This window comes from Canis lupus, chromosome 23 (genome assembly GCF_048164855.1).
Source record: "Canis lupus baileyi chromosome 23, mCanLup2.hap1, whole genome shotgun sequence".
Lineage (NCBI taxonomy): Eukaryota > Metazoa > Chordata > Mammalia > Carnivora > Canidae > Canis > Canis lupus.
The window spans coordinates 19,493,547-19,512,768 of record NC_132860.1 but is presented as its reverse complement, the minus strand read 5'-3'; the positions used below and the strand labels follow the sequence as shown (position 1 = coordinate 19,512,768).

General features: G+C 55.9%; 2 protein-coding genes and 1 long non-coding RNA gene across 18 annotated transcripts in view; 1 reads left to right on the top strand and 2 right to left on the bottom strand.

Moving 5' to 3' along the window:
• PPFIBP2 (PPFIA binding protein 2) overlaps positions 1-19,222 on the top strand; it is a 170,163-nt gene that overhangs the window by 141,653 nt on the left and 9,288 nt on the right. For 13 of the 16 annotated variants that reach the window (XM_072794205.1, XM_072794209.1, XM_072794200.1 and 10 more), the window contains 4 exons: positions 415-603; positions 1,743-1,919; positions 4,029-4,094; positions 5,384-7,053. In XM_072794205.1, the coding sequence (XP_072650306.1) occupies positions 415-603; positions 1,743-1,919; positions 4,029-4,094; positions 5,384-5,455 (504 nt within the window). In that variant the 3' untranslated portion in view covers positions 5,456-7,053. Of the gene's footprint in view, positions 1-414; positions 604-1,742; positions 2,462-4,028; positions 4,095-5,383; positions 7,054-19,222 lie in introns of those variants that run through there. The other 3 variants (XM_072794206.1, XM_072794214.1, XM_072794207.1) reach the window with 2 other exon arrangements.
• Positions 8,879-17,626, bottom strand: CYB5R2 (cytochrome b5 reductase 2). Its single transcript, XM_072794218.1, has 9 exons — positions 17,470-17,626; positions 16,168-16,308; positions 15,819-15,891; positions 13,226-13,332; positions 12,833-12,962; positions 12,153-12,236; positions 11,343-11,428; positions 10,030-10,129; positions 8,879-9,144 (listed from the first exon to the last, which is right to left on the bottom strand). Exons 1-9 carry the CDS (start codon positions 17,488-17,490, stop codon positions 8,972-8,974), a joined length of 915 nt encoding a protein of 304 aa, XP_072650319.1. The 5' UTR covers positions 17,491-17,626; the 3' UTR covers positions 8,879-8,971.
• On the bottom strand, positions 14,114-15,796 carry LOC140614854 (uncharacterized). The gene is made up of 2 exons (XR_012015606.1): positions 15,477-15,796; positions 14,114-15,073 (listed from the first exon to the last, which is right to left on the bottom strand). It is a non-coding gene; the product is annotated as an uncharacterized lncRNA (long non-coding RNA).

Genomic DNA, 19,222 nt, shown 5'->3' with positions numbered 1-19,222 from the left:
TACCTGGAGAAATGCAGAGGCTGGGGAAATGAGTGACAGACCACTACAGCGTAACTTTGCACTTGCCACAGTATGGTCGTGATTGTCACTCAGATCTGTCAAGTGGTAAAGTCAGTGGGGAAATGAAGGGACTACTTACGTGTCCTCCAGAGCAGAGCGGACCTGGGAGACAGCCTTATCCAAGAAGCCACTGCCCTCTGCAGATCTATAAAAAGGAAGTTGTTGGTGAACAAATGTGTTAGTGTTTACTCAGAGCCAGGCCTTGTGCCAGGTAAACAGAGGGGAGTGATAGGGCAAGTAGATGAGCTTCAGCCCCTGCTCTGAAGCCCTTCAGCCCATGAGGGCCTATTCCACAGTGTCACCACCTGGAGGCATCTATGGTCATCACTGGGTGGCTCTATGTTTTTTTCTTAGATTCTGGAGCCACGCTTCACCGGGGACACCCTAGCTATGCTTCTCAATATTCCACCACAAAAGACGCTCCTCAGACGCCACCTAACCACCAAATTCAATGCCCTGATTGGTCCTGAGGCTGAACAGGAAAAGCGAGAGAAAATGGCCTCACCCGCTTACACACCCCTGACCACCACAGCCAAAGTCCGGGTGAGTCTCCAGGCCCTTTCTGGGGTGCCCACGGGGGCCTGCCATCCAGCACTCATGTTGTACGGCAGCGGGCCCGGTGGCTGGAGCCGACCTAGCAGGGGCCTGCCTCGAGGCTCATGGATGAGGAGGCTTTCCCAGGTCCTGTCCTGAGAGCTTGGTTAGGCCAGTCCCCTGCCGTACCTGAGTCCAAGGAAGAGAGGACAGCTTTCTTTACCAAGACACCACATCCAGGAAGCATCTAATCCCAGGCAGCCAGGGCATGTCCTCTGCCCCAGTGCCCCCTGGACTCATCTTGCAAGCAGACGAATTCATGGTTCTGAGTTCCCTCCAGCCAGGCTCATCTGTGTGCCGTAGTGCCACAAGGGTCTCTGTCAGAACTGTCCTGCCAACACGGGGAGTGCCGCTGGTGACAACTGGCTCCTTGTGCTATGGAGTTGGCCTGTCTGGGGTTCCCAAGGTCATACGGGCACCAGCACCACTCCCTGGGGCTCCCTGAATCCCACAGAGCCTGTTAGAAGCTGCCTGAGCCACACCGTCCTCAGACCATGTCCTTCTCTGGCTGCACGCCTGCACGTCCACTCTCTGGAGGCCAGGTTGGCCCTGACCCCAGGGGCACAGCGATGCCTAGGCCAAGCTACAGTTCATGCACAGACCTCCTTCCCCAAGGGAGCAGGGCCAGGAGTGTGCCTGGCGGAGGCCAGCAAAGGTAGTACCGTGTGAAGCTAGAGCAAGCCGGAGGGGCCGCCCAGGGCTCTCCATTGTGGCCTCCCCGGGGTGTGAGGCACTGTGAGCAGCTGATGATGCAGCAGCTACGTCAGGCAGGTCCTCCCCCTTGGCACCCTCTAGAAGTTCCTGTAGCCCCCTCCCACCCCTGGGGAAAGTAGAATGTCACTCCTAGGACATCAGGGCGTGAGTGTCCCATACACAGTCTTGGAGAAGCAAAATCCTCTCTCCTCACTCGAGATTATTTATCTGTTGGCCTATCCGTAGCCAGGAGCTCTATTTTGTTGAGAATTTTTCCAGAAGTAGTTTGCCTCATTCCTTTCCTCCTGGGCCCGCTCTTTGCTATATTGTGAGTCCTGTCTGCCCACCGACCTGATAATCCCCCTTCTCTTAATCTTGTGTTTATTGTGTTTTAGCCAAAGAAATTAGGATTTTCACATTTTGGAAATATAAGAAAAAAGAAGTTCGATGAATCCACAGACTACATTTGCCCCATGGAGCCCAGTGACAGTACTGGTGACAGTCACAGGATCTACGGTGGCTACCGGGGCCTTAGCCCCCTTGATGCCCCTGAACTGGATGGGCTGGACCAGGTGGGACAGATAAGCTGATGGCCTTGTTACCTGTCCTCTGTGCACCCTGAGAGCTTCACAGTAACACCGCGTGTGTCACCATATAGCTGCACCTCACCCCCCGCACCTGTGCATGCCTCACAGAGAACGTTCCAGCTGCTGTGTACCCCCGGCCAGTCTCTCTTTGAACTCTGGGGGGTGGCCAGGGTATGGAGTTGCTAAGGGGCCGGCTTTGGGGACTGTTGCCAAAGGTGGACTCGGGAGGACTTTCACAGAGATGCTTGTGTATTTGTAGTCATTCTTAGTGGCCACCGTCAGCACCAATCCAGCATGAAGCTGGACACGGGTCCAGAGGTCATGGACGATCCCAAGAGGCTCGGCTCTCGGGGCCCCCGGCTGTGCTTCCATCGAGGGGCACCCTCAAATGCCTCAGGCCTGTGGCCGAGATCCAGGGGATGGCGGCAGGGATTTCTGCCTCAGTGACAGCATAACTGTGTTGTGCCTTACCGCGGAGGTGCTTGCTTCTTTCTGGGAATAAAGATGATATTTATGTAGGAAGCAAACAGTTCTGCTTGTCTTGACCTCGCCAGGGGAACAGAGCTGGGCACGGCTGGAGACAGAGTCCCGTGGGTGGCCCAGCATGATGGCTGGTGGCGCTCAACCGGGCCTTGGCCACGTGCACACTCAGCATTTGCAAGTGTCGTGGATGAGGGGGCGGGGGCCGAGGGACCCCCATACCCTGTTCGCTCCAGGCTCCACCTCCCTCTGTGCTCAGTGACTCTAGGGCACATCTGTCGCGCAGACCCCAAAGCTGGTGTCCATTTCGGCGGCATGAGCCACCTAGGGGGTAGAGGGGGAGACAAAAAAGCCGCCTTGTGGAAATAGCCTCTGTTCTTTTGTGTGGTTTGTAAGCTTCTCTGTTATTGACCTGGCTGGGCCCCTAACTGCTGCAGGGGTTGGCCTGTTGGCAGAACAGGAACTGCCCTGGCCTCCCGATTTAGAGGCTGGCTAACTGATAATGGCTCTTCCAGATGGGCCTTGTCTGGACGAGGACTGAGGGAGAGACACATCCTGCCAGTCTGGGTTCCTGCTCAGGAGATTCCAGGTTGCCCAGGGCAGGTTTTGGCACTGCCGGGTCCCCTGGGCCCCATCGGAACTGTCTGGTGGCAGGGGCAGGGCTTGGTGGCCCCATCGAGGGCACTCTAAATCTGTCCCAGATGGAGACAAGGCTGAGATTTGCTTCTTAAACTATCAGCAGCCCCAGGGATGGGCGATGACCTCCTGGCCCCGCTGAAGTCAACCACTGAGAACTGGATGGGCTTTCCAGCTGGCACAGCTGGTGCTTGATCCCAGTGCCCGGGACACTGAATGGCAGGTGCTCCTCAGGGCTGGTAGCTGGGTGTCACTGCTGTTGAGCCCCAGGGTAGGCTCTGTCCCTCATTTCCTACAATGTCCTGGGAAGAGTGTCTCTGCATGCACCTGTTTGCAAACCCTGCATGGGATTATGTCACTAAATCTCTGTGCAGCCTCAAGCGAGGCCTGTCACCCTTCGTGGGCCTCAATTTTTCCACCTGGAAAATGAGAGATTATACTTGAAGCCCTCGGAGGACGCTTCTAAATCTCCAATGTCTACGTAGGCTTAGGGAAGAGGGAGTGGACCAGCATTACCTGAGGAGTAGGAGGGGAGGCAAGGGAGGCTCCTAGCAGGGAGGAAGCTCTGTGAGCATCTCCCTAAGGATGCCCACCCATACCGGTACTGGGGCATGGGCACATGGGGTCCTGCTGTCGCTGGGAATGGTCAGTGTATTCAGCATCCTGAGGCCTTCCTTCCCACTGTTTTTTGCTCCTGGAAATAGCTGGAGCGCCAAGCACGTGTGGAAAGGCTGCTTCTGACAGGCCGTGTCTGTCCTTCTCCTGTGCACCCTCCGTGTTGGTGCCAGGGTGGGCCTCAGGATACTGGAAGCTCCGCCCTTCCCCAAGACAGAAACAGCATGTGCTCTGCCCACCTGTCACTCCTCAGGGCCTGGCCCCCCGCTCTCACCCACTCCCCCAGGACAGGACTTGCATGCCATCCCTGTGAATCACAAGCTGACTCCATGTGTGCTGACCAGGCTGCTGCCCGTTTTACAGATGGCACCTTCGGAAGGCACCGTGACGCAGATAGGGCTCCTCTCCCAAGACATTCACCGCCTCACGGTAGGATTCTGACCCTCTCTTCACAGTAGACCAGGTGCCAGGGTGACCCCATGAGTCTGGTGTAGTGGTGCCCAAGGCCTGAGATACCCTCCCCCTTCCCCCAGTCCCAAACCTGTGTCATCAGTGCCTCTGCTAGGAATTTGATGGGTGGTGCTGGGCCCTGTGGCCTGAGCTGGAACCAGCTCTGAAGTGGAAAGCCTCCCAGAGGCTGGCCTGCTGTGCTGCTGAGCCTTGAGCTGGGCCTTGAGCTGCTAGGAGCAGTGAGAAAGAAGGGTCATGGGCCTTGCGCTGAACCCAGCTGAAGCATGCCAGGTCTCAGTCCTCTCCAGGTTCAGGGCTGCAGAGGAAAGCAAGATGCTTGGCAGTTCTGGGTCACCTGCCTGGTGTAGCCCAGTGCCCGGGCCTCCTCTCTGGCCTGGTGGACACTGCTCCGGCCTCTCTGCCCATGAGACACATGTAGTTTATGCCACACCTCTGGCCTCATGGATCTCACGGGCACATGGATGCATCTGGTGTGCCTCGTAAGGAGGCGGAATGGTGTCGGTGAAAGAAGCCTCTTTGGAGTAAGGCCAGCATGGTTCAAGCTCCTGCTCTGCCTCTTACTAACTCTGGGACGTCAGGCAAGTCACTCTCTCTCCCAGCCCCGGCTTAGTTATCTGTAAAGTGAGGCTAATAGTAGGCTCCTGGCAAGGCTTACAGACCGACAACGGCCGGGAGTAAAAGACCAGCCACAGAGTAGATTCCCATTATTGAGGCCCTGTACCTCCCGATGCCTATTAGGTCCTTGACAGTCCTTGACGGTCCCACCACTGAGCCCACTGGCTGTAGCATCTGCCCATGTTGTGGCCTCTGTCACCATCCTTCGCTCACTGATCTCGGCACATTAAGAAGGCTGTATCCAAGGACAAGATAGAAGCGTGTGTGGAGGGGGGGTGGGGGGACAGTAGACTCCCTGAATGGAAATGGGATCATTTTTATTCAACTGGTTTTTCTTTTTTTCTTGGCTCACCTACTGAAGTGAAGGCACCCTACCTTGCCCTCATCACCACTAGTAGGCTTTGGGTGGTCTTCAAACAGCAACTTCACCTCTAAGGAGGCGTGAGCAGTGTATTGCCTTGATAGTGCAGTCTATTCTGGTTTCGTCCGTGGGGTCCCTGAAACCCCATGAACTTGGAGGGTGCCGGCGTCAGACGGGACCACACCCAGGGTCCACTGCTTCCCACGTAGCTGCCGCAGGGCAGCCTTGACCAAAACCCTGTCCCACTGCCCCTTGGGCTGTGTCCTTTCAGACCCTGCTGAGCCAGGACCAGCTGCTGAACGACTCTCGCCTGGCCGCGCCCAGCTCGGAGGACTGGAGATGACTTTCTTCATGGCCGAGAGCCCAGAGAGGCACACGCGGGGGCCCCGAGTCTCGGCGTCAAGGGGGAGCAGGCCCAGCCACCTGCAGGCCCAGACGGGCTGGCAGGACATCCCAGACGGGGCGCTGCCGGGAGCGCGGAGAGCGGTGGACAGACGCCGGGAGGTGGCCCCAGGGGCCCCGTGTTTTCACCCGTGCTGTGCTGAGGGACGCAGCTTTTTACCTTTTGTACTTTTATACGTGGGCTGCACCCCACTTCTGGCGGGGGGGGGCGGTGAGACGTCGGCACAGACTGCATGGCTCCTGCTCTTCCTGGTGACATTTGGGAGGTTCTTACGCCAAAGGGGAAGGGCAAGGAGTTCATAAAAGCTCTGCTGGGAGAAAATTCTGAAAAAAACTGTTGGGCAGTCCCGGGGCGGCTGCGCGGGCTGCAGGATGGGAGCGCTCCGGGGCTGCGGCCACCCAGTAGGCCGGGGGCACCTCCGTTCACAGGACCCTTGCCCGGGGTCGGGTCTGGGTGAGCCCCGGGAAGGAGCAGGGCCCCTCTGCCCTCGGCCCTGACCGTCCGCGTCCTACCCTCCTGTGCACCGGGGTGTCAGGTTGTCAGTGCTGCTGGGCCTCCTCAGTTGGGGGCAGGGGCGGGTACCCCCTGGGCACCCCCACCCTGCACACTGCAGCGCGGGCTCCGCAGAGCAGTTGTCTGGTCAAACAGCTCCCCCCAGTGGATGAGCCAATGTTTCCACCACAGCTGGCCAACACACAGCAGCCTGGGGGGGGGGGTCCCCTACCTCAGGGAGAGGCCCAGTGCCCCAAGCCATACCGACCCTCCCATTCTCCCCCTCGTGGGGCTGTCACAGCTCACAGCTCGGGCCTCCTCTCTCCTCTGCTCCCCAAAGCTGGTCCCTGCTTGCTCCACCACGTCCCCAGCTGCTCCCCTCTGTCCCAGAGTGGCCTTTCCAAAGCACTGCTTTAATCCCGTTACCTTTCTGCTAAGAACTCAGTTCTAGAATCCAGAGAGGACTTTTCAAGAGCCTTAGCTGCACCCACGGCCCTTCTGAATCTTCAGCCTCACGAACCCCCTCTGTAGCCTGTGTGCCCACCTCCTCCTCGCTGTAGCAGGTCTTTGCCCCCTTGGTCCCCGCTTCACAAGGCCAAGTTCTGCCTGTCAAGGCCCAGCAAGACCCCGCTTCCTTCAGGAAGCCCTCGCTGATGCGTTGGTTGGAGGTCCCTGGGCCCCGCTGCGCTGTCTGCCCTTCAGCCGAGCCCCCCCCAGGACCCCCTGAAGTAGTGTGCCTTTCTCCCTTCGCACAGCCACACTCAGCACGCACACACCGAGCACCTGCTGTGGGCACACTCCCGTACAGCCCGGAGTCAGAACAAACCCTGGTCCTCGAGCTGCCCAGGCACTCCATGCTGCCACGCTCCCCATCCCCTCGCCCCTCCGTGTGTGCAGGCTAAGCGTGTTCCATGCTGGGCCAAGCAGAGCTGGAGATACAGGCATGAGTGTCAAGGTCCTTGTCAGAGGGCGCTGCCAAGGGGTCGGGGGTACACCTCTGTTTCAAACAAGTGTGCGCTGAAAGTTACAGATGCTCCGACAGAAACTAGTTGTCATTTTTAATGGCGAGCTGGGGCAGGGGACAGGGAAGGCTTCCAGGAAGAGGGGCTACTTGGTTTTCAGCGATGAATCTGGTTCCCCAAGTACACCAGAGCAGGAAAAGGTGCTCCAGGCAAATGGCCTTGGAACATCCCAGTACATCCTAGCAAGTGCCCAAAGTTGCTAAGACTAGAGCAGAGTTTCCCAGCCTCTGCACCATTGTCACTTAGGGCTGGGTAATTTGTTGTGATGGCGCCTGTCTGGTGTGTTGTAGGATGGTGAGCAGCACCCTCTACTCCCTAGACCCCAGCAACACCCCTCCTCTGGTTCTGATAAAAATGTCTCCAGATTTTGCCAAATGTTCCCTGGGGGACAAAGCTGCCCCTCATTGAGAACCACTGGGGCCACAAAATGGGGTAAAAGTGGGAAGCCCAGGGAAGGAAAAACCTGGTGATGTCAAGCTGGAGTCAGATCAGGACAGGCCCTGTGAGCCAGGTCCCTGTGAGGACATGGGTGGCCAGGTGGGAGCTGATGAAAGCAGGGGACAACGCAGGGTAAAATCTGTGTTAGAGAAAAACATGAGGGTGGGCTCTTACTCCTCATACTGTGCCCAGTGGAGTATCTTTCCCCAAGCAGGGCTTTGCTGAGGGTGCACTGAATACACAGATGGGTAAAGGCTTGCAGCCTCTCACCCCCATGCCCCCCTTCCTGCTGCACCCCATGCTCCCTCTGTGAGACCACCCATAGGCAGGGCACAGCTGCACTCAAATGAGTTCTCTAGAGCTGGCTCACCCTCTTCTGTGCCCCTCACACATGCACGTGCACACATGCACACACCCAGTGACACCCACTGCAGCAACAATACTACAATACCAGTTATTGCGGAAAGGGAATGACTTGGAATTAAATGCCCAGGTCTGAACCCAGTTTCTCCACCTTCTGTTGGAATGACCTGGGGACAATAACTTCGTCTTAGAGCCTCTCCTCAGCTGTAACTTGGAGAACAAAATCCCCATGGAATCTCTGGCTTGTTATGAGAACGATAGGAACTAAAGTGCAGGAAGCGTTTACCTGCTCACAGGTAACGGAGCAGCGCGTCAGCCTGGCAGCGGACAGCCAAGGACGTGGTGGTCATTGTATCGCTTGGGTTTAGCAATGGGAAGGATTGCGGGAATAACTCCTGGAGCCTAGTCTCATTTGCAGGTTCAGATGCTTCTGTGCTAACCACCACCCGCTGCCAGATCAGAACAGGACTTGGCATTCAGAAGCTGCTAAGAAACCCAGGGCCCTTGCTTCCCTCTGTTGTGCAAAGCACAGGGAGTCCAGCACGGCTGGAGCCCGCCCGCCCTGTGGATTCACGATGGCCCTAATGTCTTTTAACACCATTCCCATTTCAAGGGTCTCCTACAAAAGAAGGAAGAGTGCACATGGAGGGTGCCCGGCCCTCTGGTAGGTCTGACTTTAGAACACTCTGGAGAGGGGAGAGTTGAAGAGAGTTACTGGGAGTTGATATGACCACACTTGGGTTCTTCTGGAATTTTCTGGTTTTGCCAGTTCTGATCTCCCTGGGACACACAGAAGGCTGTTCCCATGTAGGGCTGGCCAAGGCCCTCCAACTGCCTAGCTGGACCCCCACAGAGCCACATGTCCTGAGCTATGTGCTTTGTCCTGAAGTTGATTTCATTACACTTTGGGGAAAGACACTGAAATGGAATTCCTTCAAGCCTCCCAAGCTAGGAGGCCTCTGAAAGCAGTCTGCTTCCAGCCCCTTGAACTCTGCTTAGGCCCACGCCCAAGAGAGGAGCCATGTGCCCCCGGTGCATTACAAGGCACTTGTGAACACATCCCTGTTTAATGCTGTGAGGCGGGACTCACTCTGAAATAGATGAAAGGGACCAGGCAAATTTGTTTGGAGCAAGGAAGGTATTAGTAAGTGAAAATCATCTCCTTGGTATAACCCAGTTTCTCCAGGTTAGGATGAGCAGCTGTCTGGATCAGGGGCATTGGGCCACACACCAGGATGAGCGTGGACTGCCCCGGAGGAGGGAGGTGCTCCTTGATCATGTTGGCGGTGATGTAGCCTGAGCTGTACTTCCAGCCTGAGAGTAAGCAGTAGTAGAAAAAAGCTGTGAGGGTGCCAGGTGAAGCCCCTGACCCCAAGCCTCCTGCCGCCCCCCTCCCAAAGAGGCAAGGCTGCTCTCCAACACTTAGAAGTCTACACTGTTGTTCTCTGCAGAAGCGGGGAAGTTGAAGACGCGGGAGGGCCCAGGAAGCTGTCTTCACTATGGACCCCAAACCCCACGCTCACTCTGGGACTCTGAGGCCCCCAGGTGGTGTCTGATGCACCAAGCATGGTCAGGGATGGAGGACACTACAGTGAGGTGCAGTGTGAATCAAGACCTTGAGTTGGGACTGTGCCTGGTGGAGCAGGCCTCGGGGCTTGTGGCTTGGTTGGGGGGGCACCCTCTTCTGGGCAGTGAGCTATGTGACAAGGCTGGCACAGCTCACGAGGTAGGAGGGGCAGCCATGGAAGGCACAGGGCATGGGTGGCAGCTGGGTGCTGGCTAGGGTTGTAGCAGTGGGCTGGAGCTCATCATATGAGGACTGCTGTCCAGGAGAGGCTGGGTGGTAAGGGGGCATGGGGTCCATGGCCATATTAGATGCAGGGAGTGTGAATTCTCTGGGATGCCATGTCGAGTGTAGCATGGAGTCCTCAGTGTCCCTCGAGAACCTCCCGAGGTTCAATGTGCATATGGAGTGTTGCTGAGCTATCACACGCCTGCCCTTGATGGCCCTTACAAACAGGTTGTTCCAAATCCTCTCTCCCTCAAGTTCCCTCCATTTCCTGTGCGGAGACAGAGCTGAAGGTCTCAGCTCCCCCTCCCTCCCAGCACAGTCCTAAGAAGCAAACAAACCCAGGGACTACTTCCTGAGGTGGGTCAAGGGTTGGAGCTAAACCACAATGGGGACAACAGGGAGCGTACCAACAGGAGGCCTGTCCAGGGTGTACCACAGGTCAAACTGGTCCGGGTGAGTTCTGGCAACTTCTTCAAGCTCCCGTCTCACCAAGATATCCTCCTCTGTCTAGAAAAGAAGCCCCATGAGCAAAGCCTCACCAGGGCTGGACTGCTTGTTCCCCACACTGGGCACCTGGGCCAGCCCATTTCTGCCCAAGCTGCCCCCACTCAGTGGGAGTGCTCTCACCCCACCCAGAACTTCTGGGGCAAAGGTTCTGTGGCAGCTCCTGCACCACCAGCCCTCTTTCCTGTGGGTGGAGGAGGTGGAACCTCCCGCAGAGGCGATGACTGCCTTCCAGCTGGAAGACCAAGCAGGGCGGCCTCACTCAAGGTTCCCAGCACCCCACCACCCCATCTACACTGAGCACCAGGTATGGCCACCCAGCTGGAACTCAGATGGAATCAGCCTTGTGTGCACCCGGGATCTTCTGTGAAAAGTGCAAGCGGTAAAGGCAGTAACATATGAGGTACCACCTAACGTAACAGCACTGGAGAGCTAAAGCAGAGGAACACAAAGGTTGGAGCTTCATTTGGGAAACGGGAGCAAAAACCAAAGAAACTTCTCAGGAGCTCAGAGGTACTGCACAGAGGACCTGGATCTTAAAACTATTCACGATTCTTAATGCCAGCAATTCCACTTCTGGGATTCTACTTAAGAAAATAACCTAAAAGGCAACAGGCCTAGGCAATATCATTCATTTGGTCCTTTACAACTGTGAAAACTGGAAAAAAAAAATGTGAATGCAGAAGTTAGAGTAAATTTTGGTACAACTTGATACAGACAAAAATAGAGTTTTGATGGGAAGAAAACGCTTGTGTGGTAATACTGAGTGAAAAACCAAAGCAATATATAACTAATTGTAACTATATGGCACGTATAAAGAAAAGACAGAAAAGATGTCGAATATTTATATACTTCCGTATTTCCTGAAATTTCTACTGCAGGCATCTATGATGTTATACGCAGAAAAACAGAACTACACATTAAGAAAGGAAGGACAGCTTAGTTCATAGGGGGGTGGGGCAGACAGTTAAAAAAATAAATGAGAAATCAGGCCTGGACTTAAAAAAAAAAAAAAAAAGCCAAAAACAAGTGGGAAACCAGGCATAGACTCCTTCACTCCTTCACAGCCACCCCTGGCCGAGCCCACAAAGCGCCCCTGTGGCTACAGACACCCCAGCAGCTAGAGCTCAAGCAGGGGAAGGACAAATGCGAGGTGCCACTCAGCAAACATTCCAGCCTACCGCTCCGAGCTTGGGTTCCCCTGGGCAGAACTGACCTGGTTGGCAAAGATGAGGGACATCCTGGTCCTGTCGTTGGGGTTCTTGGTGATGTGGCGAATGAGCTGCAGCATGGGCGTGATCCCTGGAACAGCAGCAGGCAGGACACAGCTAGGGGCTCTCCCCCCTCTCCGATGCCCACAAGCCCTGGCCTGCAGGCCCTTAACAGCTTCCTTAGCTCCAATCCTACTTATCTCGTGCCTGCCCCCAAAGCTCAAAGTGGAAAACTGCCCTGCATTTTGGTTTTCCCTTCTAACACAACAGTAAGTCCAAAGCCCTTTCTCGTGTTCACGTGGCAAGATGGAAGGAGCACTGGCTCTGAACTGGCTGCGTTTCACACCCAGCCTCCCCACTTGCCGTCTGAGCAGGGTGAGTGCAGTGCCTGTCTGAGCTCTTTAGTGTCCATGTTTGTACAACAGAATTAACGACAAGTAAATGTGGTTGTTTTTAAAGCGCCTATTATGGTGCCTGGCACGTTGTAGGCATCCGTACACATTGGTTCTATTCTCTCAGATATTTATTTTCAAGGGATGAGGAGTATCAGGCTTGACCTGGATCCAAGAGCCCTTGGGGGACCATGTTTGGGCCTATTTGGCTCGATCCCCAGACTCCTCCATGTTCCCCGGCCTGACTTCCTGGGCTAGCCACCCTGTTGGGTCAGGGGAGCAGGGCACGTGGGGTCAGTTTCCAGGCCTGTCATCAACCCTGCACCCGCATCTAAAACAGCCATGGAAGGATCTCCTCTAGGATCAAATGACTCCTAAGTTCCAAAGGCCCACCCTGTGGACAAAGCCCCAGAAGCCTCTTACCTGTGCCCCCAGCAATCATTCCCAGGTGACTGACCAGCTTCTTTTCAGGCTCACTTGTTTTGTATGGCTTGATTGAAAAGTTCCCTGGAAACAAAGAGGACCCCTCTGACTTCTGGAGCTCTTGCCTGAGAACTTGCCAAAGATCACTGGCTCTTCTTGGGACTCCCCGGTGGAAAGTCCACTCGAGGAAGTGGCCACACCATTCTCAACCAGAGAAGTGAGTCAAGGTGGCCCCTCCACCAGCCCCACTGCCCTGGTGCATGAAGTGGAAATAGACCCTGGGCTTCCTTGAGGACTCACTGAGCCTCTTCTTCGGAGGGAGGAGGGAGGCCTCACACAGCACTCTGCCACCGCAGTGAGTGAGCGAGTCAGTGGTGATGTGTGCATAAATAAACGAGTGTGGATGTCATCCATCCATCCACTGTGCAGCATCAGGAGGCACCTTTTATGTATCGGGCATCGTGCTGGAGATCCAGTCTCCATGAGGAAACACCCCAGCACTCCCCTGCCTTAATGAAGCTTACAATCTCATCAAGTGTGTGTGCTATGAGTGAACCTATGAAGACTTAAGGACAAGTCCACAGGACCCAACCCTGAGAAGTTTTCTACAACAATGGAACAACCACAGGAATCTTCTTCCTTCCAGCGGGAGGCCCGGTGTGATACTCCCACCCCCCTACCTGGCCCATTATAGAAGAGGCGACCAGTTGGCCCTCGAAAAAGGATGGTGTCCCCAATTTTCATGTTCTCCAAGTACTGAGTCATCTTCCCCCCTTCTGGATAATTGGGGTGCACATTTTTGAAGTAGACCTGAAAAATAAGGCAGCCTGATTTTTATACCGTCAGACCTGAGACCACAGCTGCATACAATTCAAAATTCCATTTGCCACTGGAGAAAATCCTTGGCATTCACAGTTGCTCTAAGCACCCCTGAAGACTTCACCAAGTCATCAGCTGCACAGTTAAATGACCCTTCTGGAAAGCCCTTCCCAGGGTATGTGTCCCTTCTCCACCCTACCACCTTTAATAGGTGTGTGAGGGTGAAGCAGCTGGACAGGGTGGGCCCCACTTACCTTTATAATCAAGTCCACAAAGCCTCGGTCATCATCACTGGACACAGGCGTGTAAGCCCTGACCACCATAACGCCATCAATTTTGGCCAAGAGATGGACATAGTTACCTATGGAAAAGGCCTCCAATGTTAAATCTGAGCACAGCTAGCCTCAACAGGACCCGGGGTTCCCATAAAGGACTGAGCTTCAGGGAGGTGAACACACAGTCTGGCAGGGTGCCCAGGAGCAGGGCCAACCAGGGAGGGGGCCTCAAACCAGGACGCCTGGGTCCTAGGCATGCTCTTGTCACGCTGCATACTACCCTGGGCAAGTCACTTGACCCCTCTGGGTGGGTGGCGATGACATGCCTGCCCTGCCTCCATCCCAGTGGAGCTGTGAGCTTCACGTGCATGCTTACTGTGTCAAGGGACTCTCCAGAACAGGAAGAGCTTGGTAATGTTGGAGGCTGAGTATCAGAAGTAACAGAAAGGTATATTTCCCTTTTAGAGCAAAATATGTTGCCTTCACAAAATCATTTCTTCCTGAGCTGGGTGGATCACTGCGGTCTGTGAACGAATCACGGCCCCCCCTGTCTGCCTCGTGCTGCCCAGCACAGGGCCAGCCTAGGCTCACAGGCACGCTGGTCCCAGGACTTGGACACCACAGACCAGGAGTTCTACTGTGAGTACTGTGTCTTCCGGGCCTATGGCTCTGCTTGGGGGGCAGCAGTAAAGTTTTGAGCCACGGAATTCTGCTCCTCCGGCGTGGAACCAAATGGACCAGGGATGGCCACACAGCCGTGGATCATGTCACTACACCCCAGTGCCCCAGGATGGGCGGGGCCGCTCAGGTCGCTGCTGGATCTGAAGTGGGACACTTCGGTGACCACAGCAAAGAGTGGAGTGGGCAGGAGTGCCAGCAAGAGCTGCCAGGAGACAGAGGCAAGACGAAGCTCTGTGCCATCAGAGGGAGTAGAAACTGATGCGGGAAAGATGGGACATGCAGCTGGAAAGGGAGACGGGGGAGAGAGAGAGAAGGAGAAGGGGGAGAGGAGCTGCTTGGGAGTGTAAGCCCTGGGAGTCCCTGCCGCCGTCTCTGAGGAGGCCCTGAAGCCTGAGCTACAAATGCTCCAGGTTAAGAAGGGCCAGGACTTGGGCACCTGGTGGCTCAGCAGTTGAGTGTCTGCCTTTGGCTCAGGGTGTGATTCCGGGGTCCTGGGATCCAGTCCCGCATCAGGCTCCCTGCGGGGAGCCTGCTTCTCCCTCTGCCTCTCTGTCTCTGTGTCTCCCATGAATAAATAAAATCTTTTTTTAAAAAAAAAAAAAAGAACAGGCCCTATACCAGAATTAAGTTGAAGGAAAGAGACAGAAGAAAGGACAGGCCCAGCAACTCTGGCTGTGGCCTGGCTGTGCATCCAGAACAGGCAGAAATAAATGCCTGAGGCAGCTTCCTCCTGAGAACAAAGGTGAACCTGGAGACCTCAGAAAGGCTCTTTCAGATGCAGCCAACCTGGGCGCAGTTCCCGAGAAAATGGGGCTGCCCTAGTGGGCCCCATATCCCACCTACTTCATTTCAGCTGAGCTGGGAAGCTCTTGTAGCAGACTCTCCGAGAAGCCTCTGAACTGCCTCTGCACCGCCTACACCAGGGTGAAGGAGGGCGTGAGTGACGGCAGATTCTAAGAAATTCTATTTCTCATTGTCTTTCATTCGTTTAGCCTTCTGGGCAACAGGACTGACCTCACAGGCCAGGCAGAGGGCTGGAAGGCAGGCTGACACCGAGCTCTCATGAACGGAGACAGAGAAAGCAGGAGGCTCAGGGGCCAGGTGGGTAATTTCATGACCTGACAGGAGAAGTCAAGGTCCTGCGTCCTACACACACAGGACAAGTAGGTCATGGATTAGGGTCTCCACCAGACTGGCAAGCAGCACTGACAGTCTGTACAGAGCTCTGAATCCCCAGGCTGTGGACCCAGCAGAGGTTTTCCACTTTCCCAAGGGGGACTTGGGCATCTGGTGGTGTCACAGACTAGAAGTGGGATAACTCAGAGTCTAGGACCGCTAGGACTGGTTATTCACAATGGTCCCTCCTTGTGTGGGTCTGAGGTCCCTGCTGAAAAGACATACCATGCAAGGAAGAAAACACCTGACTCCTTCCTGCCTCCCCACACATTTTGGGCCTTTCTCCCACCTATAGGTGACATGAGCTCCTTCCATCCCCCACACGTACAGCACTTTGCACTTTCTCAGTTTTCACATCCATCAGTCACTTTACCTTCACAACCCAAGAGGCAGGCAGGCCTGGAAAACCTCATTTCATAGGTCAAGGCTCAGAGAGGTTGAAGGACTGGCCTAAGGTTGCCCAGAAGGAGCCTGTGATGAGATATTAGACCTTCTGATTCTAGATTCACTTCTTTTCCATGCTCACTTGAGACATCACTTCTGTGTCAGCCCAAATCAAACAATGAGAAAGGAAATGGACAGTCCCCAAGCCCATTTCCCTACATCTCTGAGCTCACCTATCTTAGGAAAGGTATCAGGGCAACCTCCACACCCCAGCCGAGTTGTGGAGTGCCTGCAAGGCCCAGTCCTGGTGATAACCCGAAATTCCACTCACCTATAGGAAGCCCCAAGACATGGTCTGATGAGGGCAGCCCAAAACGGAACCTCCAGGTGTTGTGGCTGATTTGCTATAAAACAGAAAACAAAGCTGGCTCTGTCAGCTTTACAAAAGCCTTTCTGGGCAACTCAGATGCCTGGGAAAGGAGCTCTACTTTGTAGTCTCCCAGCACACACACACGCACGCACACACACACACACGCACACACACATGCAGTGCGAGGCAAACTGGAGGGCATGAAAGGCCTGTCCCACTGCTCTGTCTTCCCAGCCAGCACATTCCCCACCACTCTTGTCCTCTTCTGTCTCACAGGCCGACAGTGGAGGGGCTGGGCTGACTCCATTACCTCCTTCTCAATCAAGGGCAGCGGGTACTTGGCTTCAGAGTCCTGTAAGGTGATCTGTTTCCTCCTTGAGTTCATGTTCCTCAGAGCCAACAGGACCACTGTGACCCCAATGACAGTGATGGCAAGGAGCAAGGATGGGTCCTAGCCAGACACAATGTGAGCAGGGCACTTCAGGTCCCGGGCAGGACAGTGCTCAGGCACAGCAGCACCCTCCCCCAAGGGCACAGAAGCTGGGCTGTGCCCAGAAAAAAAAAAAAAAAAACCAGACAGAGGGAAAGGTAATAAAACAGAACGCAGGGCGCCTGGTTGCCTCCAGACGGCTGGGCGCAGGTCATGATCTCAGGGTCCTGGGATCCAGCACGGCTCCCTGCTCAGCCTGCTTCTCCGCCCTCCCCATCCCCATGCACTCTCTGTCTCAAATAAATAAAATCTTAAAACAAAAGCAGAATGCAAGCTGAGCCTATGGTGGACCTGGAGGGTAAAGAGTAATCAGCTGCAAATCAGACAAGGCCAGGCCGAATTAATGTCACCAGGCCCTTCCTATTCATCGGAATAGGCTGATTCCGATGGTATATCCAAGGGTGCAAGTGTGCAAGTCCTGGGAGTCCCCTCCTTGAGGTGATGGCATTCCTTTTTTCTTTTTTTCCCTTTCTTTCTTCCTTCTTTTTTTTTTTTTTTTTTTTTTTTTGAGAGAGAGGGAGATCGAGGTGGGGGGCGGGGAATGACAGGGAGAGAGAATTCTAAGCAGACCCCACTGCCCAGCACCTTAGTCTGATGTGGGGCTCTGTCTCAGGACCCTGGGATCATGACTTGAGCCGAAATCAAGAGTGGGAAGCTTAACCCACTGAGCTACTCAGGCACCCCGGATGGCACTGCTTCTAACCCACAATCTAAAACGAATGTCCCAGCCCCCCAAGACAAAACTAATGAGGGGGATAGGCGCTGAGCCCTCCAGCAGGTGGTTGCTGCTGAGAGCTAGGTAGAGGCCTGGGCTCACTACCCCGCTACTCCCCCGACCAGGCTCGGGCGGGCTTGGGCTGCGGTGAGTACCTCCGACTTGGGGGTGCTCCGTTACCTTAGCGCCTCCCGACACACCAGCACCCTCCGGAGCAGGCGAAGGAGGCCCCGACGCTCACCTGCAGCCCCTCAGGCGGGCTCTCGGCCCCGCCCGCCGTCGGACCCCAGCGGGCCCTGTTGTGGCCCCAGAAGGACCGCGGCGCCCGGCTCCCCGCCCCGCCCCGGCCCGCCCCGCCGGCCCTCGCCCTCGCCCTCGCCCTCGCCCGCCGCGCCCCGGGCACCCACCCGGAGGGAGACGCCGAACATGTCGTAGTGCGGCCGCCTGCTGGGCCGCGGCGCGTCGGGGCGAACGGGGCGCGCCCGCCGCTCCCCTGGCGGACCGGGAAGGCCTGGCCCACGCGCGGGCCGACGCCGGCAGAGGCGCTCCGCGGGCAACGCGCTCCCGGCCGCTCCCGCGCAACCCCCGTGACCCCTCCTCGCGCCCCGCGGCCCGCACAGCCCCCGCTCCCCTCTGCGCACCCCCCGTAACCCCGCCGCGGCCCGCGCCCCCCACAGCCCCGGTCCCCTCCGTGCACCCCCGTAACCCCGCCCCGCGCCCCGCCCCGCGCCCCGCGCCCCGCGCACACCCCGCCCCCCCGCCGGCCCCGCGGAGCAGAGCTCTCCGCCCGCGCCGCTCTGCGCGTGACCGGGGGTGCCTGGGCGCCGGGTCGCAGCGGCCGTCGGGCGGGTGTTCGTGCGTCTCCGTCCTGCCCCTCCCAGCGCTCTCTGAGCCGCCGACCGAGAGCTTCCTCTGCGCCTGGTCCGGCCTGTGCCCAGGAGGGGGGGGGGGGCGCCCCGGTGGGAGGAAGGGGATGCTGGTGAGGGAGCGGGCGGCCCCGCCGGCTCGGAGAGCACAGGAGGTCTTCGTTCGACCGCACGGTGAGCCCCTCCGGGGCCTGGCCCAGCGCGGGGTGCTTGCCCGGCGGGTGTGGAGGAGTTAGTCCTTGTTCAAAGCGCCCATCGAGCTGCTGGGAGAGAGAGCTGACAAGTACCCAACACCGGACCCGCAGGAGGCTGAATGCCAGGCATAGACGGTTATGGGGGCTCATCGCAGCACGTGTCAGAACCCGGTACGCCCCTCCATGGGTACTCCCCGTGCTGGTGGCTAAGGTAGATCCCTGCCTGCCGGGCCTGAGGGAAACAGAGAAGCCAAGAAATGGATTCCCGCCCCCGCCCCCGCCCCCGCCCCAGCCCCCGAACACACGCCAGCACAGGCGCCTACTTAGTGGACACCTCCCTTTTATTGTAAGATATCGTCATTATTGACAATCTAATAAGCGTTCAGTGATGGCTTGTGAACCTAATAGCTGAGAAGTTTGAACATCCTTCGTATGTGTATTTCCCATGGTGCTTTTTTTTTTTTTTCCTGAAAAAAAATACCTGCTCATGACTTTTGGCCGTTTTTCTCTTGGGTTGTCTTTCCTTACTAATTTTTAGGGGTCTTTTATATATCAGACACCACTTCTTTGTCAGTTATATCAGTTACAAATATTTTCTCCTGGTATGCAACTTTCTCCCCTCCCTCCCTCCCTCCCTTCCTTCCTTTTTCTCCCTTCTTTCCTTCCTCCCTCCCCTTCTCTCTGTCTTTTAATGAATTGCAGGGGGGGGTTTTCTTAAAAAGATTATTTATTTATGAGAGACATAGAGACATAGGCAGAGGGAGAAGCAGGCTCCCTGCAGGGAGCCCCATGCGGGACTCCATCCCAGGACCCCAGGATCAGGACCTGAGCCAAAGGCAGACGCTCAACCACTGAGCCACCCGGGTGCCCCTGAATTTGTAATTTCAATGTAGTCAAATACATCAATCTCCACAATCTTTTGCCTTTATGGTTAGTGCTTTGTGTGGCTTGTCTAGTCCTATGCAAGATCATAAAGATACTATTTTTTCTGACAAGACTTAAAAGTTTTTCCTTTAACAGTTACGCCTGGAACTGATTTCTGTATATGATGCAAAGCAGGGATCCCACTTAATTTTTTCCATGTGGATAATGTGTAGTGT

Bases quoted from the DNA above. Each gene is read 5' to 3' on its own strand.
- CYB5R2 (XM_072794218.1), bottom strand. From the start codon at position 17,490: ATGTTCGGCGTCTCCCTCCGG. The intron at 15,892-16,167 runs GTAATGGAGTCA...TCTGTTTTATAG, and splicing joins TGCCCTTGATTGAGAAGGAG to CAAATCAGCCACAACACCTG. The intron at 11,429-12,152 runs GTAAGAGGCTTC...CTGCTGTTCCAG, and splicing joins AATGATTGCTGGGGGCACAG to GGATCACGCCCATGCTGCAG.